This window comes from Parus major, chromosome 1, assembly GCF_001522545.3.
Source record: "Parus major isolate Abel chromosome 1, Parus_major1.1, whole genome shotgun sequence".
Taxonomy (NCBI): domain Eukaryota; kingdom Metazoa; phylum Chordata; class Aves; order Passeriformes; family Paridae; genus Parus; species Parus major.
Genome location: NC_031768.1, coordinates 102,108,135 through 102,130,264, shown reverse-complemented (window position 1 = coordinate 102,130,264; position 22,130 = coordinate 102,108,135). Strand labels below are relative to the sequence as shown.

Genomic DNA, 22,130 nt, shown 5'->3' with positions numbered 1-22,130 from the left:
GATGCTCGGCTGCCTATTCCATCCTGCGGCCAGACCTCGGGGTGGGTGTGCTGGGGAGGAGGGAGCCCCTTCAGCACCCTCAGCAGGACCCAGCTCTGAGCCCCCTCCCTCCTTGCACCAGCTGCACGTTTTGGGGAGATGGAGGCTGAATCCCAGTATGTGGGCGGGTAAACACTTGATCCTTCCTGCTCCTTTGCCTTCGAGCACACCCAAATTTGGGGAGGGGGTGACTTGAGGGGGGTTCTTCCCCTCTTGCGACTGTCTGTTCGCCTGGATGGATCCCTAACCTGTGTGCTGATGGATTTGGGTGTGAGAGCCGTGGCCTTGGTCCCCCTGGGAGAACAGCTTCTGGGGTGTTTGGGGGGCTCCGCGGGACTGAGGATTCAAGACAGGAGCGAGGACCCGGAGATTCAAGCTGGGAAACGAAGGGAAGGAAACACTCTCTGGGAAATTGCCGAAAGCTGCTGACAGAGAGAAAGAAGCCAAGCAGGGCCAGTGTGCCCCGGGCGGGGGGGAAGTGAGCCCCCCCTCCCCTTCCGGATGGGAAGGTGGCGGCCTGGGGACATCTGAACTGTCACTCGGCACGGGGGTGGCATGTGAGACCCCTCATCCCCCACTGCAGTGATATGGGGGTCTCTGTGATCCCTCCTAGCCCCCCAGAACCCAGCCAGGCCTGACCGAGAAGGGTGCTGACAGCTGGGCAGGCTCTGAGCCCCATACACAGCCCCCCAAGGGGATCTGGGGGTGCGGGGTAAGGGAGACACAACTCCCAGCCTGGGGGTACAAAACCCACCCAGATGGGGTAGTGGTGGGCAGACTGGTTTTAACCCAAACCGCCAGTCCTGGGCTGGCAACGATGACGAGGAGGAGGAGGAGTGGATCACAGGGTGGGGAAGAAATGCAGCCCCAGCCATCCCTGGCGTGTGGGGGGCACAGCAGCAATGGGATGTGACCCAGGATGTATGATGAGTGAGCGGTGGGGGTGGATCCTGCCCCTTCTCCAGCACATCCCAGCCCAGGGTGGGTGAGGAACAGCTCATCCCCCACAAAATACCACAGGACTCCTGTCCCCATTGGTGTCCTGGGTACTGACTGCATCTGGAGCTACCATCCCTGAGGCTGGGGGGGCATGTAGGGGGTGTACAGGGCTTGGGGCATTATTACCCCCCAGCACCTTGCAGTGGGGTGCGGCTGAGAATGTCTGTTCCTCCTCTGGCTCCCTGCCACCAGCTCCAATGCAATTCCCTGCAGACTGGATCGTTAATCAAACACTAACTGATCCATGTTCACAGCCTGGAGAAGCAGGAGGGGTTGGGGGGGCCCTGCTGTCCCCAGGGATTGGGAGTGGGTTGTGGGGGACTACATTCAGGCACCTTTACTGATCTGCCAGGGACTGGGGGGGGCTCAGCCAGCATTGCAGGGCTCCTCCTGCCTCAGTTTCCCCCTGTGTGGGGCCAGCTGCGTTCAGTGGGCCGAGGACATGTTTAGGGCAGTGAGGGGACATGCGTATGCGGGCGTTTGTCCTTGCGTTTCCTCTGGCAGACACAAAGACATCAGCAGGGCAATAAAGGGGAGGAAAGGCGGCTTCTTTCCATTACATGCGGCAGGGCTGGCTTCCTCCCACACTCAGCAGGGGTGGGGGGGCGAGGTCCCCAAACTGGGGTGGGTGGGTGGGGGTGCCCCAGTGTTTCCCAGCCAGGTGGTCCCCACAGGCTAAAGATGTGGGGGTCTCAAGGAGTGACTGCTTGCAGGTGTGGAATCAGCCTGTGCTGGCACTTCAGTGCCCTGGTGCTGATTTTTGAGGGATGGTGGGGCTTGGGATATAGGTTCCAGTGCTCTTGTGCCCCATGGCATCACCCAGGAAAGGAGGTCTGAGGTGGGAGTGCCCTGCTGCACCCCAGGCAGGGGAGTTGGGGTGGGGGTGTTCCTGCTGCACCCCAAGCAGAAGGAGTTGGAGGGGATTAGCCCTGCTGCACCCTGGGCAGTGAGAAGCTGGGATCAGGATGCTCCTGTTGCAGGATGACATGGTGGCATCTTCCCCCTGAATGGGATAGGCCCCGTGGGTGACCTTGGCTTTTTGGAGTTGAGCTGTGACATTTGGCAGGGAGGTGATAGGCTGGGATCCCCTGCAAGCCTGGGTCTGGAGGGTGTCCCTCTGGCAGCTGAACCCATGAATTTGGGGACTGGCCTGGGACCTTTGCAGCTGAATCCCATTGCATTCTCACCCTGGCCACTCTGTGGATGTGGGGAGAGGATGGTGGGGACCTGCCTGATGGAGGCATAGGGTGGAAAATGCCAGGGAGCAGAGATAGCTCCCGAGTTCCCTTCTCTTGGTGCAGGAGAGATCACTGCTCCTGGCCCAGCTCTGGCAGATGCAGGGTGTTTGGCACCTTTGGATGCCCTGGCCACAGCTTTGGAACTCCCCCATAGACAAGGGGGGCTGGAGGCCAGACCCCTGGCTGGGTGCTGATCCATTAAACACCAGCTTTGTGATCCTTTCTGCCATGTAATGGGCTTTGGGCTTCTCCTGGCCGTGCCTCAATTTCCCCATCTGACTAGTGAGACCCCCACAATTCCTAGACCCCTTCACGGCAATTAAGAGCTGCATCCCACCACCAAACTCTCTCAGGCATGGAAAATAAGAGCAGTCCCTGTACAGACAGAGTGGAACCCACTGGGGGGGCAGCTCTGCCAGCCCCAGCCCCCAACACCCTGCTCCGGAGCACTGCCCAAATCAAATTCCTCCCCAGCTGCAGATGGCCAGGAATTTAATTTTCCCAGATCCCATCAGAGGCTGATAAATGAGGTCCCTAATCACTGTGCAGATCCCATTAGCACCAGCCGTACCAGGAGGGGATGCCAGGAGGGGATGCACGGATGGATGTTGGAACGCTGCATCCCCCACCTCCCATCCCACTGATTCCTATCCCCTCAAGGGTCCTAGATGTCCCCCGAGTCCCCCTCTGGCTGCATCTCCAGAGCTTTGCCGTGATGGTCCCAAGCAGAGCCAGGCACAGAGACCTCTGCATGTCTAATCCACCAGAAAACATCAAGGAAAACCCTGGAAACCCAACTGGGTGGCCAGTGAGGATGGGAAGGGGACTGTGTGCCAGGGAAATTTTCCAAGCAATGCCATATCCCAGGAATGCACATCATGCCAGCTCCCTCCCTGCACTGCCGCTGCCAGCACCCAAAGCCTGGTGCCAGCTGGATGCCATGATGTCTCTGTCCTCTGGGATGAAGGCACTCACATACCAGGGATTCTCCTAACCATGGAGCATTTTCCCTGCAGCTGCTGTAGGAGGGTCCACATGCCCCTCCCTGACATGGGTTAGGGACAACTGATGTGGGGCTGAGTGGGGTCCCTTTCCCCCTCTCTGACATGGCTTAGAGACAAGTGACTGTGAGACCCCAGCCCTCACCACCTTCCTTCTTAGAACAGTGAACTAATTGGTGACAAACTAGTGATAGATCATTAGGCTAGTGGCCGAGACAGCTGTTCCAAGGAGGCCACGATGTTCTGGGGACGGAAATCCTTGAGGAGTGTGGCTGCTGTCCCGATTTGTCCTGCCCGGCAAAGGGACATCAACAGGAAGCAACCTTGACTCTGGCCCTGTTCTCTTAGCCCCGGGAGGCCAGGCCAGGATGTGGGGGGACAGGCTAGGAGCACCCCAAGGGCTTGTGAGCTGCCAGAGGTTAGGAAATTTGCTTAGTTCAGCAAAACATCGCACTCAGAATGTGCAGGGTCCTCAGGGAGTGGCACTGGCCCGGTTCCAGGCTGTAGGAACTCCACATGTAAATGTCCTGTGCAGTGTGAGCATGCCAGGCTCCAGCGAGGCTGATGTATGGGTGAGGAGGAGGAGGATGGGGTGAGAGATACACTGAGCTCCGGGGAGACACTGGGCTCAGCATGGCTCATTCCACCTGGACCAAACTCCTGTGCCATCCTAAGCAGGTTTTGCATGGCCATGACCCTTTGCAGGTAGGGAAACTGAGGTAGGAAACCTCCACAGGTAGGGAAACTGAGATAGGCATAGGCATGCAGGGCTACTTGTGTGCTTTTTTGGGATGGATAATTCCACAGATTTGCATCTCCCAGCCCTTGGAAGCCTCAGCCTGGATCACTGGGTGCCAGGGTGGCTCCATGCCAGGGTCCTGCACCTCAGCCCTTGCTTCCCGTCCATACATTGCAACAGGACTCCAGGCAAATGACTATGAGGAGACGAGAGATATCCCAGAAGTGTTTCCTTCCCATTTGCCCTCATTATCCCCCTGGAAAAGATGAGGTAATTAAGGAGCTACCGTGTTACAGGTTGTTGCTGCCTGATTAGATTAAAGCAATGTAATTTGGGACTAAGAGCGGTGCTGGGAGGAAATGGATGGATGGCTTCCCAGCTGGAGTTGGGCAGAGCTGCCAGCTCTGCCTTCCATTCATCCCTCCATCCTCTGTTGCCCTGGACCTTGCTCCAGGGACACTGCTGGAGCACCCCTGATGGTGCTACTTTGAGGGACTAGGGATACTTCCTCTGTTTTCTCACCCCTACTGAGAGGATGTCCTGGGGAATTGTGGCTGTGGGGCAGAGGGAAGGAGCCTGGAGCAGTGTAGGGGGGTGACAGGGACAGGGTGACAGGGTGTCAGCAGTGTCATTCAGCCCATGGCATAGCTGAAGGGTGCTCCTGGGGAATGGGAACAGGAATGCTGCCTCTATTTCCCCAGCTCTATGAGGATTCCCTGGGAAATTGTGCCTTTGGGCCTGGGGAAAGGAGCAGGGTGACAGGGTTTTAGCAGTGTCACTGCCCACAGTACAGCTGGTGACAGCAAAGCTGTAACCTGCTGCCTTCAGGAGTCTCTTCCCCGCTCCTTAGCTCATTTTCCCCACTCATACCCCAGTGTCAGAAGCTGGTGATCTCCTGCCTGGTCCTGCTTTGCCCTGCCTGCTTGTTGTCAGCCCAGTGTTGCCAACACACAGCCAGAGCTCAGCTATATTTAACTACCACTGCTGGAGTATGAGGCTGAGCAGGCAGGGGAGAGCAGCCCCCCAGGACTGGAGTGGGGCTGGGGCGGCTCAGCATTGCTGGAAGTGGGAGAGGAGGATGAATCACAGCTCAAGGATATTTTGGGATATTTTTAATGCCGCCAGATTGCTCGGCAAATGCTTGGGCAGGGCGGCGCGGGCGCAGGCTGGGTGTTTGCTGGCAGCTGTGGCTCAGCTTGGGGGGCCTAGGGGGATCAGCTGCTGCCCGTGGTGCTGTCACCCTGCAGCCATGCATTGGAGAGGTGACAAAGATGGGGACATCTGTCCCCGTGCACTTGGAAACAACTCTGGGTGTGATGGGTGGGGCAAAAGGGGGTCCTGAAGCAACATCTTCCTCCTTGAAGGGGAGGCAGGAGGAGAGAAAGTTTCCCCATCGCTTTCCCTGGAAAGGGGAAAGGGCTGGGAAAAGGCAGAGCTGGGGCATGGGAGAGAGGGTGTGTGTCTCTGCCTGCAGGGTTGGGGTGTCCCCTTGGACAGGGACAGGTACCCAGGCTCTCTGTAGGTGGGATACAGGGAGTGGTGAGGGAGGCTGCCTCCCAGGAATCCAAACGGGATTTTGCATTTCACCTGTCAAATGTAACAAGATCCAGAGGCTGGTGGCTAAAAATGCATCCTATTTGAAGAGATCCCAGTGGGAGGGAGCCCTAAGCCCCCAGCCCTGGCTCTCAGCCTTACAGTGACATGACCACATGATCACCCTCCTCATCCAGGGCTCTTGCTCAGTAGGGAATTCCCTGGGGAGCACCTCCTCTGTCCTTGAAGTCTGCAAACCCCCTGTGAGAGACATTGGGGCTGGTGAGACAGGCTGCAGGGGGGTCCTTTACTCTGCCCCAGACACCTCCTTGCTGTGTTCTGCACTCCCAGGCATCCCAATCCCTTTGCAATCTGAGCCTGTAAAATCCATTGGGAAGCATCTGTATGGGATGTGGGTACTGGGATGTGCTGCCCACAGGCACCGAGAGCTGCACACTCAGCATCTTGGATGTTCTAATTTGATTTGGGGCCCACAATTGGGGGTGAGGTTGTCCAGGCAGAGCAATGTCCAGCTCCATCCCAAAGGTGATTGCTCAGGCAGGGGCTAATAGACTAATCCACTGCCAAAATTAATCTGGCTCATTTTCCTTGCGTTCACAGATGGATGCAGTCCCATTGGAGGGCAGGAGCTGAGTGAGCTCTGAGAGCTCACTGTGTCATGAATGCCTCAAGCTCAAGTGGTCACCTCTGGCAGATCATTTTCTTGGAATCTGTACAGCAAAGCTGGGCTGGAAGCTCGGCAGGGAGATGATTCATTTCCTCGAGGTTCCTTGGGGAGGGTTGTGGCAGTAGTCTGCCACAGAAACCTGGGCTTCTGCCAGTATCCTCCTGTAGAATCAGCACCCATGGGTGCTCTGGCAGTGATGACAGGATCCATCTGGGGCCTCCCCAGCTCAGCATCCCCTTGCAAGGCAGGGTGGGGATCCTACAGCACTGCTCAGCACTCCTGTGGGAGCAGGATGCTCTCAGGCACCCAGTATTGCTGCCTGGCTCTCTGTGCCTGTTTTCCCATGCATAAAGAGGAATCCAGTGAGTGGCAGGTCCCGGTTTTGAGCTCTGCCTCATGCAAAGTCTACTCACTAAAGTGCTCAGGTGTATCCACCTCAGAGAGAGACCCCAAGGTCCATGTACCCTCAACAGGGCTGAACATCTCAGTGGGCATCTCACTGCATTGGATCCAGCCTCTGCCTGCTGCCAGGGGGCTCCTCCTCACCCTTGGGCAACCTCCATTCATCTCCCAGGAGCAAGGCCAGGAGAAGAAGTGCAAGCTCAGAGATCTGAGACCCTGTGTGGTCACTGTCCTCCTCCTCCAGGCCTCCACCCTCCATATAGCAGGTGTGAAATGAACCCTTCTGGAGAGCAATCTGGCCAGGATGGGATTTCTCTACTTCATAAATATCCAGAAAAGCTGAGTGTGCCAGGGGGGACAAACCAAGCTTCCACACCTGGGGGTGGGGTGGGGGGGGCAGGGGACAGATGTAGCTGATCCTCTTGAAAACAGTCATGTTTTCACTGCTGCTGAATTCCCCCTGCTGAAAAAAAGCTGCTTTCAAATCCCAGCAGGATCTGTGGAAGCCTGGGATGGCAGCTGGGGAGCCTGTGCTGGGGGTCCCCACCACCACCGGATGCTGCTGCATCTATCCAAAAGGAAAAAGAGGGGAAAAGATAGCAGGGGAGAGAAAGGGCCATTTTCTATGAGGGAGAGTGCAGGTAGTGCTCTGGAGGCTGGCCTGTGGCAGGATTTGGTTTTGCTAGAGTAGGGCGGTCTGTGTTGGAGCAGAGACAAATCCTTACTCTAAGGAGATGAATGGTGTCATTGATATTCCACCAGCTCCAGAGGGAATATTAAGGCAGATATGGCTCTGGTGTTGCACCACACCATGGGATGCTGGCAAAATTCCTGCCAGCACTGAGGTCCCATGGGTCACCCTGTCAGCTCAGGAGTCTGCCAGGCTGAGACCAATATCCTTGCCCTCCCAGGCCAGAGCAAAGGTGACAACAGTCCCCAGGTGGGGCTCCCACAGGGCCATGTGTGTGCACCATGGGGACAGGACAGGGACAGGGTGCTGTTCACCTGCTCTGTAGGAGCAGCATCCTCAGCTCCTGGGGCTGTCAGCGATGCCATGCTATGTCCCCTGCCCTCACCCTCTCCTTGGATCTGTCCCCAGAGCCCTCTCTCCATGCCCATTTCCAGACAGCATTTCCCTCCAGAGCTGCTGGGTCTGCAGCATCTGGGGTGAGGGTGTTGGACTCTGCTCCAGCAGCTGGGAATTGCAATCCCACTATGCTTTCTCCTGGTTTCGGGAAGTTAATTAACCCCCTGTGTCCACTTGGGAAGTGTTATCATAGCTCTGCCCTCCATGAAGCTGGGATGCAGGGCAGGTGCTGGGAGCTCTCCCTGGGAGAGCTTTGGTCCCCTGCCCCACTGGATGCAGCTACAGGGCTGTGTGAGTCTGGCCTGGTAGGTCCCAGTGACATTCCTGTGACAGGCATGAGGTGGCTGATGGTTTCATCTCTCCACTGGTGCTGGGGATGTGTGTGCCAATGCAGCCTCATCAAACACCCTGACATCTGTGGAGAAGTGATGGATCTGGAGGAGCCCCCACCCACACTGGATGGTGTGGATTGCTGGGAGTAGGACACAGGGGACTCCATAGCAAAAGGAAAGGCTGTTTATGGCAGTAACTGGGATGTGGATGTGGCTATGGTAGTGGCTCTGGCTGTGCTGGCTCTGGGCCCAGGCTGTGTCCTAGCAGAGACCCCAGAATAGGTTTGCAACATCCTCAGGGCTGAGGGACGTGGGGTGACAGGGGGTGACGGTGTTGGGGTAAACCTCTGCTCTGGGGTGGAGGATGTGGACTGCGAGTAGGATGAGTGAGACAAATGGAATTAGTGGGATGAACGAGTGGGATATGCAGGATGAGTGGGACAAGTGGAAGGAGTGGGGTGAACCATTGAATGGGATGAGCTATTGAGTGGGATGAGTGGGGTGAGCTGGATAAATGGAACAAGCAGGGTGAGTGGGATGAGTGGGATAGGCAGGACAAGTGGGACAAGCAGTTGAGTGGGATGAGCCATCAGATGGGATGAGTTGGATGAACTGGATTAATATACTGAATAGGCTGAGTGGAATGAGCAGGATGAGTGGGAGAAGCAGTTTAGCAGGATGAGTGCAGTAAGTGGAATGAGTGTGATGTCCTTCCCAGCCCACCCTCACTCTCCCTACCTTCTTACTAGGCTGCAAACCCTCCTGCCAGCTTCTGCTGCTGTCTCCTTGTCTTGCAAATATCTTCTTTTAGCTCCTGCAGTTTTTCCCTCACTGTTTCTGGATGGACCTGTATTCCCAGCCCTAATAAAGCCACCACCCATGTCCAGCTGCCACCTGTCCATCCCCACACCAAGAATGCCACTGGCATTTGATGCCCCAAGCAGACCCAAGGGACCCACTCAGGATCTACCCCATCTTCCCCTGCCCCAGGTGGGCCACTGTGGAGGATCCAGTAGGACAGAGGGATGGCAGGACAGCCATCTGGATGAGGCCTGGCTGTATTCTACAGTGCATGTGTCTCCAGTGTGAGTAGGTGACTGGAGATGCTGCCCTGTTGGAATAACATCCAGAGCCAATGTCTTCAGCTGGAAGCACCCTCACCATCAGCCATGCTCCCAGTGCCACTTGGATCTCGCCCCATGGCCAAGTATGCTCCTGGGGTGAGTGGGTGGGTGGCATGGCCCTGTGAGGCTTGTCCTGGATGGGGTCATGTGGTGCATAGCACATGATATTCATCGATGCATATTCATCGAGAATGGAGCCTGGAGCCAGACAAAGCTGGAACCAGAGGAAGAGCAACTCCCAACACCATTATCCAGTGTCTGATTCGGAGCATCTACTATTTCCATCATAACATCATCCTTATTCCAGTCTCCCAGACAAGGGCTGGAGGCAGGAGCAGAGCTGGGATGATCACACCACAGAGCCCCCTGTGCCCCCCAGCTTTTCCATGTGTCCATTCCAACACCTCTGTCGCTCCATGAGGCTGTAATCCCCAGATGGGTTTCAATCCATCTCCTTGCCCCATTTCTCTTCCCACTGGTGCTTTATGGCATGGCTAGCACTAAGGGCAGTGTGGCTCAGTGCCAAAGTCTCCTCTCCCTTTTTGGGGACCTCCCACCTCCCCACATTGACCAACACAGGAGGTCTTGGCTCCAAAAAAGGCACCAGGCAGGCTGGAGGCCACTGCAAGGGGTCTGGGGGCAGAAGGACCTGTGCTGTAAGAGAGCATGGGTGTCGCAGTGCTCTTCCCCATGGTATCAACCCCCAGTAACACCCTGCTCTGCTCTTGTCCCTCTGCAGGATGCTCTGCTGAGTCTGGGCGCTGCACTTGATGCCACCGCCCTGCGAGATGCCCTCCGCCACGCCCTTGTCACCCTGCTGCCTGCTGTGGTAGGTGGGGCGTGCATCTTCATCCCCTGGGAGGCTGGGAGGAGTGGGGAACAGAGCATCCTCCTTGGGTGGGTGAGGGTTGTGGGGTTGCTGAGATGACTGGACTGGGGGGAGCCCTGGAAGGAGTAGAAAGTGGATTATTTGCTGGTTGATGCTGGGGTTCTCCCCCTATATGGGCCACCTGTCACCACCAGGGTCCTGGTGGTGGCCCTGGTGCTCACAGTGGCCCCAGGGTGCTGGTAACCCTGGGGGGGCTGGTGGCCCTGATTCGGTGGCTGTGATGCTGGTGGTGGCTGGGCATTGTGCCAGTGCCATTCCATGGAGTCTCCCAGCCATGGCTGGGTGTGAATGGTGCACACGTGTACAGGTGAGTGCATGATGGTGTGTGTGTGCAGGGGTGTGTGTGCATGTGCAGCTGTGGGTACACACGTGTTTATGCACACGTGTGGCTGTGCACACACGTTTGCACACACATATGTGCTTCCCCTCTCCCCCAGGAGCACGTCTATATCTACCTGCTGGATGGGGACACACGGCTGCTCTGTGATGACCCCCCCCATGAGCTGCCACCCAACGGGAAGCTCAGGTGAGCTCAGCCACCTCCCCAGCCCTGGGCATGGGCACATGTGTGTGTGTGTGGCCCACCTGGTGTGCATGAACAGGTGTGTGCATGGAAGGCAGGAGGGTCCCCATCCCTGTCCCCATCTCCATCCTCATTCCATCTCCACCGTTGTGCCCATCCTCTTTCCCTCCCCATCCTCCTCTTCATCCTGGATGTGCACACATGTGCACAGGGGCTATGTGTATGTACAGGGACACACATGTTGGCACAGGGGCTGTGTGTGTGCAGGAAGACACATGTTTGTGTCCATGGCTGTGCATGTGTGCAGGGACACACATATGCACATGTGTTGCACAGGCCCTGAACCTGTCCCTATCCCATGAGTGTCTCTGCCCAGGGGGTTGCCCCTTCCTGGGGGTTTACTTTCCCAGGTGCCCTTCCCAAGGGGTGCTCAAAGTATCCCTGTCCCCACAGAGATGCTGTGCAGAAGCAGAAGCGACTGGAATGTGGGGGGCTGCTCCCTGCTGAGCTCCCTAGCCGGCACCTGGGACCCCTGGCAGCACCCCTGGCCCCTGGGACACAAGGTGGGAGCTGTGGGAAGGGGGGACATATATGGGGGTATGGGCATAGGGTTGGGTGGAAGGTAGGTAGGTGGAGGGGCAGGGAGGGGGATGGAGATGTGGGATGGATGGATGGATGGATGGATGGATGGATGGATGGATGGATGGATGGATGGATGGATGGTCGGATGGTCGGTCCATGCATGGTCAGAAGCAGTGGCTGAGTGATGGATGTACAGACAAGTGGGTAGAAACAGAATGGATACATGAGGGACAGGTGGGCACTGGGACTGGCTGTTCTCAGGGACAAGTAAGCATGGAGGTGGGCAGATGGATAATGGATGGATAGGAAGATGGATAGCTGGCTGGCTGGCTGGCTGGGTCATGACACATCAGATGTAATGGGGACATGCACCCCAAGAGCTGAGTTCCACAGCTCTGGGTTGCCCCTGGGGCCCACCTGAGACCGACACTCTCTTACTGGCAGTGCTCATCATCCCACTGGTGGACAAGAACAGTGGGGCCGTGGTGTGCGTCATCCTGGTGAGTGCAGGAACATGGGCAGGGCTCTGGGGACAGGGCCTGGACATGAGGTCCTCACATCACTCCTGCTCCAGGTACACTGTGGCCAGCTGAGTGACTCAGATGAGCAGAACTTGCGTGCGTTAGAGAGACATGTGAGTGACTCCTTCTGAACTTTGCGACCTGACACCTGGGGACCTACCAGCCTTTCCCCCAGCCCTGCTGTTCCTTGTCTCTTCTGCCTAAACTTGCAGGCCCTGGTGGCATTCCGGCGCCTGCAAGCCCTGCAGAAGTTGCAGCCCTGGCCTCAGGTCAGCCTGTCCACCAGCTCCTCCCAGACCTCTCTGGCCAAACCCGAGAAGGCACCTGACAGCAGTTATAATGACCTGGACTGCAAGATCCTACAGCTCTGTGGTGAGTGGAGGGACACTGGGAAGGACAGGGTGAAGCCATGCTCAGCCCCTCACGGCACTGTGACTGTTCTACAGGTGAGCTGTATGACCTGGATGCCGCCTCGCTGCAGCTCAAGGTCATCAATTATGTGAGTAGTTGCTCCACCAGCCCCCTATCCCCATCTGCCCTCAACCCCAGGACACATCAGGAAGCCCTGTTTTATTTCAAAACAAGAAAATTCCCCAAAGCCAAGAAAAGCCTCAAGCATCAGCTGTGCAGTCGTCAGTAGTGACCAGAGTGAGCAGCCTTGTAACAACCATCAATAGTTTCCAGTGCCATCCTCACCCCAAAAACTCCTTGAGAGAACGTACAGGTTCCTCTCCTGTTCTCTATCATTCTGTACCTCAGTGTGACCCTCAGTAGTCTCCAGAGTGAACAGCCTTCCCCTTGCCATCAGTAGTATGCAGAGTGATCATGCTCAGACATGGAAAGGAGGTTTTGGGGAGGGGCACCTGGTTCTCTGTGGCATGTGTGGGTGCCCTGGGCACAGGGAGGCAGAGGAGGGGCTGGATCCTATCTGGGGAGTGCTCAGGGCAGGCTGGGGTGCTGACCCTCCCCTTACCTCCCAGCTGAAGCAGGAGACCCAGTCTCTGTGCTGCTGCCTCCTTCTCGTCTCTGAGGACAACCACCAGCTCTTCTGCCAGGTAGGTGCCACTGGGTCAGTCCCCCACCCCTGACCCCCACAGAGGATTACATGACACCCTCTGACATGGTGTCATCCTCATGGGCACCCCCTTCTTCCCATCTCTTCCAGGTGGTGGGGGACCGTGTCCTGGATGAGGAAATCAGCTTTTCAGTGAGCAGTGGGAGGTGGTGAGGGGTTGGGAGGTCAGGGGGGTGGGCAGTGGGTGCCATGCACTAACATGCTCCATTTCCCACAGCTCACCTTTGGGCGCCTGGGGCAGGTGGTGGAGGATAAGAAGCCCATCACCTTGAAGGACATCAGTGAGGTGAGTACCAGCTGTGTCCCTCCCACACCTGGGGACATGGGTGTCACCCCAGTGTCTCATGGGGACCAGGGGTGCTGGTTCCAGCTGGTTGCAGCCCCATCTCGCCTCTCCCTGCAGGAGGAGCACAAGCAGCTGAGCAGCATGTTGGGCTGTGAGGTCACCTCCATGCTCTGTGTCCCTGTCATTAGCCGAGCCACCTCCCAGGTGGTGGCACTGGCCTGCGCCTTCAACAAACTGAGTGGGGAGAGGTGAGCAGCATTTTGGCTGGGACTCTCTGTGGGGCTGCACCCCCTCACTTTTAGGGTGCTGGAGCATTGTTGCCGTGGAGAAGCGGGGGGGATCAATGGGGATGGAGAACTGAGGTGTGCTCCCGCCAGCTACACAGACACGGATGAGCACAAGATCCAGCACTGCTTCTGCTACACCTCCACAGTGCTCACTAGCACCCTGGCATTCCAGAAGGAGCAGAAGCTCAAGTGTGAGTGCCAGGTGAGCATGTGCAGGACTATGTCATGTGCGTGTGTGTGCCACATCTTGCCATAGTCACTGATAGTATCCTCTCTGTCCCCTCAGGCCCTGCTGCAGGTGGCCAAGAACCTCTTCACCCACTTGGGTAGGTGCATCGGAGAGCACCCATGGTGAGGGAGTGGAATGGGGAATGGATGACCACCCCCCACCCCCAGCACTGGAGGGTGGTGGCACTGGGGTCTCTATCCCCAGCCAGGGACAACTTTGTCCCCTAGTTGGGGAATGGCTACAGAAGGGTGATATGAGCTGGCACAGAACCTGGCATGCACTGATGCTGCATGGCTGCATGTAGCATGACCAAAGAGCTCTTAGAAACATGTGTGTACATGTGCACAGCTGCACACATGGATTTGCTGCTGACACGTGCACATGCCCCACACAGCCCCCATCCCTCTGTGGCCCCCAGACTTCCTGCCAGGGCTCTGAGCTAAACCCTCCCTCCCTGCTTTCATTGCATGAGTGGGGAATGAGGGGGCAGTGCTGCCTGGCTGGGGGTCCCTGACCCTTCACTGCTACCCCTGCAGATGATGTCTCTGTCCTGCTGCAGGAGATCATTACGGAGGCCCGGAACCTCAGCAATGCTGAGATGTGAGTGGTGATGGTGGGGCACATGAGTGAGGGGACACAGCGGGGACACCGAGCTCCCCCGTGGGTGCAAATGGCAGTGGTGTGTGTCTTGCAGATGCTCTGTGTTCCTGCTGGACCGGCTCAGCCACGAGCTGGTGGCCAAGGTGTTTGATGGTGGAGTGGTGGACGATGAGGTGAGTACAGGATGGAGCTGGGGGGCCTGGGGTTGTGTCCCTCGCCCCAGGCCTTGCTGGTGATCCTCTTCCCCTGCCCGCAGAGCTACGAGATCCGCATCCCAGCGGACCAGGGCATCGCTGGGCACGTGGCCACCACTGGCAAGATCCTGAACATCAAGGATGCCTACTCTCACCCGCTCTTCTACCGTGGGGTGGATGACAGCACCGGCTTCCGCACTCGCAACATCCTTTGCTTCCCCATCAAGAATGAGAGCCAGGGTGAGGGAGTGAGGGGGGTGCTCCGGGAAGAGGGGGCACAGGTCTGGCCCAGCAGGTGCCTTAGTCAGCACGTGATGGTTTGGTTACCCATCCTGTGGGTATGACACTGTCCCCAGCATGCAGGCACAGGCACAGAATCATCCCTAGCCTGTGGGCGTGAATTAAGCACAGGGGCACAATCCTGGCTCAGCACTGTCCCCGGCATGTGAACACTGTTCTGTCCCTAGCCCATAGGCACCGTTCTGTTCCTAGCCCATAGGCAGAGCACTGTCTCAGCACGTGGGCATGACCCGGTCCCAATCCCATGGTCACAGTTCTATCCCCAGCATCAGGGCACCATTCTGTCCCATGAGTGTGGGCATGGTCCTGTCCCTGTCCTTGGGCTCAGTGCTGTCTCCTGGCACAAGGGCACAGTTCCTGCGTGTCATCCTGTCCCCCTGCAGACAAACACAGCACTGACCCCGCCACATGGACATGATCTTGTCCTAGTCCATGGGTTCAGCATGGTCCCTGGGCATGATCCTGTCCCCCTACAGACACTTAGCTCTGTCCCCCAGCCCATGGCCACGATTCTGTCCCAGCCCATGGGCACAGCACTGTCCTTGAGCACATGGGCATGATCATGTGCCCTGCATGTGGGCACAATCCTGTCCACCAACACATAAGGACAGTACTGTTCCTGGGCATGAGCCTGTCCCAGCCCCTGGGTGCTGCAGTGTCCCCAGAATGTGGGTGTCATCCTGTCCCCTGCCCACAGGGACAGCACTGTCCCTGCTACTTGGGCACAACCCTGCCCTAAGCCCATGGACACAGTGCTGTCCCCAGCATGCAGACACGACCCTGTCCCCAGCACAAGGGCCTGATAGCCCTGCTGTCTCTCCTCTGCTCCAGAGGTCATTGGGGTAGCAGAGCTTGTCAACAAGATCAATGGCCCTTGGTTCAGCAAGTTTGATGAGGACCTGGCCACTGCCTTCTCCATCTACTGCGGCATCAGCATCGCCCATGTATGTACTGGTGGGGTCCTCCACTCGGAGGGGGTCACACACAAAGTGGGCTCTCAACTCTGCCACAGCACAGAGGGATGGGGGTAGGGGGGATTTGAGTGTGTGGTCCCAATTCCTTGGGGACAAATGGTAATGCCTATGGAATGGGAAGGGAATTCATGGGCACAAAGATGTGCTGTGGTGCCAGGGTGGGCTTGGGCATGCTGGAGGGTGTCTGCCCACTCCCAGCACTCCCATACCCTGATGCTGCTCCACAGTCCCTGCTGTACAAGAAGGTGAATGAGGCACAGTACCGAAGCCACCTGGCCAATGAGATGATGATGTACCACATGAAGGTGAGGTAGCATGAGAACGGGGACAGGGATGGGACCCCCACTGCCAGCATGGTGCCCCCTCACTTTACCCCAAGGTGGTCACACTGTTGGATGGTGGTGACACCCCAGGGCTCTCTTCTCTCACTGTGGTTCATGTGGCCTTTGGGACACCTGGTGACCTGGCCATGATTCCTGCAGGTGTCAGACGATGAGTACACAAAACTGCTGAGCGAGGGCATTCAGCCTGTGTCCACAATTGACCCCAACTTTGCCAGCTTCACCTACACACCACGCTCACTGCCTGAGGACGACACCTCCATGGTGAGGACCATGGGGACAACTCTCACCTGCTACCATTCCCTGCCTGGCCTCGGCCAGGTCATATATCCCAACCCTGGGGTGCTGGGGTGAAGGGTTGTGGCTGCACTTCTGAGCATCTTCCAGCTGAGCAGAGGCAGGGGTAGCTCATGGGGGACCTTGTTGGGCATTGCCATTCCATGCCACCCACCCTATACCCTCTGCAGGCCATCCTGAGCATGCTGCAGGACATGAATTTCATCAACAACTACAAGATGGACCGTCAGACGCTCACCAGGTGAGTCTCCATCCCTGTCCACTTTCCCTGTCTCCATCCTCATTGCCAACCCCATCCACATCACCATCCACCTTCCCCCTTGCCTTCCTCTTCCCCATCCCCCCATCTTCTTCCCCATCCCTGTCCTCACCCACATCCCTCTCCCCATCCACATCCTCATCACTGTCTATGTTCTCTGTCCCCTGTCTGTATCCTCATCCCCGTCCCTGTGCCCATCGCCATTTAGATAACTGTCCACCTTTCCTGTCCCCATCCTGCTCTCATTTGCCATCCCCAATCCCATCCTCATCTTCATCCCCATGCCTGTGCCTGCCTCGAGGACACCTGGCCAGGTGGAGGTCCCTGTGGGGTGAGGCCCCCCCGCATGGCTTTGCCCCCTGTCCAGGTTCTGCCTGATGGTGAAGAAGGGGTACCGTGACCCTCCCTATCACAACTGGATGCACGCATTCTCCGTCTCTCACTTCTGCTACCTGCTCTACAAGAACCTGGAGCTTGTTAACTACCTGGAGTAAGGCCAGGTGCTATCCCTGTCCCTGTTCTCCGTCCCCTGGCCTGGCTGGGGTGCTCCCTGCTCTCCTGCCTGCCTCAGTTTCCCTCCTCCCCTTCCCCAGAGACATCGAGATCTTTGCCCTCTTCATCTCCTGCATGTGCCACGACCTGGACCACAGAGGCACAAATAACTCCTTCCAGGTGGCCTCGGTGAGCCGAGCCCAGAGCTGGGATGGGGAAGGAGGGGTATGGGGACAGCTGTGGGGGTCTTCACGCCCATAGTTGCATCATTCCAGCTGTTCTACCTTGTAGAAATCGGTCCTGGCCGCGCTCTACAGTTCAGAGGGCTCTGTCATGGAGGTAAGATCCCCCAAACCTCTCATTGCCCATCTCTTCTGGGTTCTGGCTGCATGGCAGCATCCTTACCTGCTCCCTGACTGCTTTCATGGTCCTTGCTTCTCCCACAGAGGCATCACTTTGCCCAAGCCATTGCTATCCTCAATAGCCAAGGCTGCAACATCTTCGACCACTTCTCTCGAAAGGTGAGCCCCCTACCTTAACACCTCTGTCAAAGCCACCCCCTGCCCATGCTGAGCCCCTGCATCCTCTCCAGACCTCCTGCTCCCTATCCCTGGATCCTAGGGGATGTGGGAGCTGGCAGGGGTACAGAGCTGGTCATGGCAGCTGCCTTGCCCACAGGACTACCAGCGCATGCTGGACTTGATGCGGGACATCATCTTGGCCACTGACCTGGCCCACCACCTCCGCATCTTCAAGGATCTCCAGAAAATGGCAGAAGGTGAAGCTCCTGGGATAGAGATTGAGATTGGGATTTGAGAGGTGGTAGGAATTAATCTCACTTAGGCTGGGAGGTGGCACAGGAAGTTCTTATGTTGGGGGTGATAAGGGCTGGGATGTGGGACGTGACACAGAAGGTTCTGGTTGTCCCTCAAGTCCTCACATGTGGCGTGATGGGGGCAATGGAGCTATGTCCTGAGCCCCCAGCTCCAACCCCTGCCCCATGCTCTGCCTACAGTGGGATATGACCCCAAGAACAAGCAGCACCGCAGCCTGCTGCTCTGCCTGCTCATGACCTCCTGTGACCTCTCTGACCAGACCAAGGGCTGGAAAACCACCAGGAAGATTGCAGTGAGTGCCACACCATGGAGCTAAACCCCCTGATTGTCACCTCACAACCCACCTAGGCCACCTGCATGTCCCCAGGCACACACCTGCCCCTCATGAAGTGGGTCACTCCATGCAGGACCCTGCAGCAGGCCCTCCAAGCCAGGACTTGGTCCCTGCTTGATTCAGAGCTGTGGGGAAGAGTCTGGAGGACAGGGGGCATGGGAGATCATCCCAGGCTACACCCCGTGTGCTAACAACTGTCTCTTGTAGGAGCTGATCTACAAGGAGTTCTTCTCCCAGGGTGACCTGGTAGGTACCACCTGGCAGGGCTGAGCTTGGCCAATGCTCCTAGCAAGCACTGATGGGATGGGGGGGTGTGGGCAGTGAGCAGAGAGGTCTTGCCTGGGAATGGTGGGAAAGTGCCACTGGCACTGACCCCCCTCGGCATCCATGCAGGAAAAAGCCATGGGGAACAGCCCGCTGGAGATGATGGACCGGGAGAAAGCCTACATCCCTGAGCTGCAGATCAGCTTCATGGAGCACATTGCTATGCCCATCTACAAGTGAGCCCCAGTGCTGGTGCTGGGATGGGGAGGATCTCCTGCCACCCCCACCTCCCTTAGGGTGGGATGGGGTGCTGTGTGGGAAGTCTTGGAGATGTTGGGGGGGCGTTCCAAGCAGTGGGGATGGGGTTGCACTCAACTAAAGGGATTGCATCGAAGTAAGGGGGTGCAGCCCTGTGCTGATGGAGTGTATCCTCCCACTCCCCAGATTGCTGCAGGATCTCTTCCCCAAGGCAGCGGAGCTCTACGAGCGGGTGGCCAGCAACCGGGAGCAGTGGACCAAGGTCTCCCACAAATTCACCATCCGGGGGTTGCCCAGTAACAACTCCCTGGACTTTCTGGATGAGGAATATGACCCACAGGCCCCTGACCCCCAGCTCAACGGCTGCCTGGAACCTGAAGCAGGGCAGCCCCCTGAGGCTGGGGCCAAGTGAGGGAGGCGATGTGGGGGGGTCACAGCCACGGCTGGGCTGGGAGCATCCCCAAGCCTCATCCCCCAGCCTATGGGGAGGAGGTTTGGGGGGATATCAGTGACTCTGGACTACCACAGCAAGGGCTGTGTGCTGCCAGCACCCACCACCAGTCCTTCCCCACCATTGGGTGACTATCTCCTCCCTCCGGGGCAGGTGTTCAGATGTCTCGTTCACCCAGTGGTCCCTGGGACACTGCCTTGGTGGCTGGGAACACCAAGGGACACAGTGGGGCTGGGGGGTGGATGTGCTTTAAGCTGCCTTAAGACTGCAGGTCCTGTCCCCATGAGGTGACAATAGGAATGATGTCCTTGGTGAAAGCACCCATAGAGGGGTTGGTCACCATGACATGGGTGTGCATGGGTTAGCAGGAGAGAGGGGATGGTGTGGGGCACGATGGCAAGGGGCAGTGTGGGGTGGCTGTAGAATGTATGGGGGACCTTGTTCTTGGACCATGGTTCAGGTCCACAGAAGGTTGGCTCCAGCTGGAGGAGGGAAGAGACACCAGGGTGGGATGGCCACAGCCATGGGGATGTGCCTGCTGGGATCCACACTAGAGAACCTCTTCCTAGCAACTGCTGAGTATCTGTTGGCTAGAAGCCCCACCCCTCTAGGACCCCTGAACCCACTCACCCATGGAAGGGCTCATATCTCTCACACAGCCCAGTCCCATACAATCACACAACCATGCCCCCTACAAGGGCTACATTCGTGCCAAGGCTGGGGCCTCTTGTGCTGGTTTGCATGCACAGGGGAGGCTGTGCTCCACAGGGAGTCCATCTGGTCCCATACACATCCTTGCCATGTCCCCACTATGTAGGTGTTCCTCTGAGGTGTCCACTTGGGAGCCTCCTCACTGCAAGCAGCTTCTCTGGTGACCGTGTTGTGAGCATCCCTAGCTCACAGTGGCTTCACAACTCCTGCAATACCAACCTCTGTGCATGGATCCTGCTGACATTTCAGGATCCCTCTGGTCTTGCAGACCACCATGCATGGACCCTGCCATTTCCTTGTGGTCCCTCCCGTCCTACTTGGCACCATGTATGGATGCTGTTGGTCTACCATGGTTGATCTGGTCATGCATGGACCCTGGTGTTTTCCCATGACTCCCTTGTCCTGACTGCCGCGCATGTACCTCACCAACCTCCTGTGGTTTTTCTGGTCCTGCAGACCATTATGCATGGACCCCAATGCTCTCCTCTGATTCCTCCTGTCCTAGAGACCACTGTGCATGGACCCTGCTGGCCTTCCTGTGGCCTCTCCAGTCCCACAACCCAAACCCTCTCAGTCACTGGGGCTCCACCAGCCTCCAGGGTCTGACCAGCTGTATGTGACCCAGGGCTCTGTCACCCCAGCCAAAGCCACTTGAAACACCCATGAGCAGGGGAACTGCAGTGAGTAGCTTGTGCTGCTGAGGCAGAGCTGAAGAAGGGGCTGGGGCTGAGGGGGTGCTCAGCCTTGAGGGCTTAGGGTGCACTGAGCCCCCAGGTTGCATCATCCAGCTTGTGGGATCTGGATGAGTCCACCACCACACCAGGGAAAGGTGATGGGAGCTGCATGGTAAAATTCTGGCACTGCTCGCATTGTTGTTGGTTGTGTTTGGATCAAGAGTGGACATGGAGCCATTTGCCACCCCATCCCCACTCCTCTGCAGTATCCCATGGCACCATCCCAAGTGGTACCACAGCAGGTCCATTCTAGATTTGGGCTACACAGTGGCTGCTTCTCTCCTTGGCTTGTCTGTAAGCAATGACTTGCCTGTGTTCTCGGGGTACCTGGAGCATGTGTCTGCAGGAGCAATGGGAGGCCCCCAACGCTGAGCTGCACCACGTGGATGAAGTGATCTGAATTCCTTTTGCCTTACCTACTCAGAAATGCCTTTAGTGAGATGCTTTGCCCGAACCCTGGTGGGACTCACCTGGTGACTGTCTGCTGGCCCATGGCTTTGCATCCAAGACCCTGTTAAGCCCTTCTCCCCCTCCCCACACTGCCATAGGGGGTGGAGATAGTCCCAGAAGGCAGCAAACCCCCAAGCTGCAAGAGGAGGACAGCAGCTCCATCCCCATTGTGACACTGGCACAGCCCTGGTACCGATGTGCCAGTAAGTACAACTGTTCAAACATAGTCCCTGCATCCCAGTGCTGATCCAGGGATGCCTGACGATGCACGGATCTCTCCATCCAGTAGATGTGGGGGCGTCCTGCACTTGGGTTCTGCATCCCGGGTACCACACCATGGTGGGGGCACACAGGGATGCCCGTTTCCCAGCTGTATCCCACTTTTCCAGCCCCTGCTGCTGGTGTGTGTAGGTAGTCAATGCTTTCCCAGCTCCTGCCCCTGTATATACCCCTCTGGATACTGGGGAGTGCAGCTCACACCCAGCCCAGCTCACCCACGAGTGTGCACAGGCGTGTGTGAGTGTGCAAACCTCCTCCAGCTTTTCTGTCCTTCTGTCTTGCGGCACTGGTTGTTCTGGACTCCAATGGAGCCTGAGGAGGAGATGACTTCTCTTTCTTCCTCTCCTCCTCCTTCTTTTCTTATTCTCCTTCTCGTCTTCCTCCTCCTTCTTCTCTTCCTTCTCCCCCTACTGTTTCTCCTCCTCCTTTATAATTTCTCTTTTTTGGTGGGTTTTGGTTTTCCTAAATAAATTTCATATGTCAACCTCCCCGTGACAGGTTGGTGGGTGGCCTTGTTGGGGTCTGGGGACCTCCAATTAAGACTTATAAACCCCAAAATCACCCTCAGGGGCAGAATCCAGCTTGGGCCGTGTAGCTCTGACCCCGCCCCCGGAAGCTCCAGCCCTGCCCTGGATGTTCCACTCTTGTAGAATGCTCCAGGATTCACTGATCCCCTCTGAGCTCCAGCTGCTCTCGTCTCTTCCTTGTGCCCTGTTCCCTTCTAAAATGTTCCAGAACCCCAGGATTCTCCAATCCCCTGGGATGCTCTTTTCATCCCCACC

General features: G+C 57.2%; 1 protein-coding gene across 2 annotated transcripts in view; it reads left to right on the top strand.

Moving 5' to 3' along the window:
* The window catches only part of PDE2A (phosphodiesterase 2A), a 41,549-nt gene extending 19,706 nt beyond the window's left edge, over positions 1-21,843 (top strand). For both annotated transcript variants that reach the window (XM_015633595.2, XM_015633603.1), the window contains 29 exons: positions 9,922-10,011; positions 10,509-10,597; positions 11,048-11,157; positions 11,621-11,676; positions 11,751-11,810; positions 11,910-12,069; positions 12,144-12,196; positions 12,678-12,752; positions 12,863-12,904; positions 12,990-13,058; positions 13,176-13,306; positions 13,436-13,547; positions 13,632-13,671; positions 14,111-14,174; positions 14,269-14,347; positions 14,431-14,608; positions 15,500-15,612; positions 15,870-15,947; positions 16,125-16,247; positions 16,451-16,521; positions 16,907-17,029; positions 17,133-17,220; positions 17,323-17,370; positions 17,478-17,552; positions 17,710-17,809; positions 18,047-18,159; positions 18,409-18,447; positions 18,595-18,701; positions 18,910-21,843. In XM_015633595.2, coding sequence (XP_015489081.1) covers positions 9,922-10,011; positions 10,509-10,597; positions 11,048-11,157; positions 11,621-11,676; positions 11,751-11,810; positions 11,910-12,069; positions 12,144-12,196; positions 12,678-12,752; positions 12,863-12,904; positions 12,990-13,058; positions 13,176-13,306; positions 13,436-13,547; positions 13,632-13,671; positions 14,111-14,174; positions 14,269-14,347; positions 14,431-14,608; positions 15,500-15,612; positions 15,870-15,947; positions 16,125-16,247; positions 16,451-16,521; positions 16,907-17,029; positions 17,133-17,220; positions 17,323-17,370; positions 17,478-17,552; positions 17,710-17,809; positions 18,047-18,159; positions 18,409-18,447; positions 18,595-18,701; positions 18,910-19,135 — 2,712 coding nt within the window. In that variant the 3' untranslated portion in view covers positions 19,136-21,843. The remainder of the gene's footprint in view (positions 1-9,921; positions 10,012-10,508; positions 10,598-11,047; positions 11,158-11,620; positions 11,677-11,750; positions 11,811-11,909; positions 12,070-12,143; positions 12,197-12,677; positions 12,753-12,862; positions 12,905-12,989; positions 13,059-13,175; positions 13,307-13,435; positions 13,548-13,631; positions 13,672-14,110; positions 14,175-14,268; positions 14,348-14,430; positions 14,609-15,499; positions 15,613-15,869; positions 15,948-16,124; positions 16,248-16,450; positions 16,522-16,906; positions 17,030-17,132; positions 17,221-17,322; positions 17,371-17,477; positions 17,553-17,709; positions 17,810-18,046; positions 18,160-18,408; positions 18,448-18,594; positions 18,702-18,909) is intronic.
* Positions 21,844-22,130: the final 287 nt, after the last annotated feature.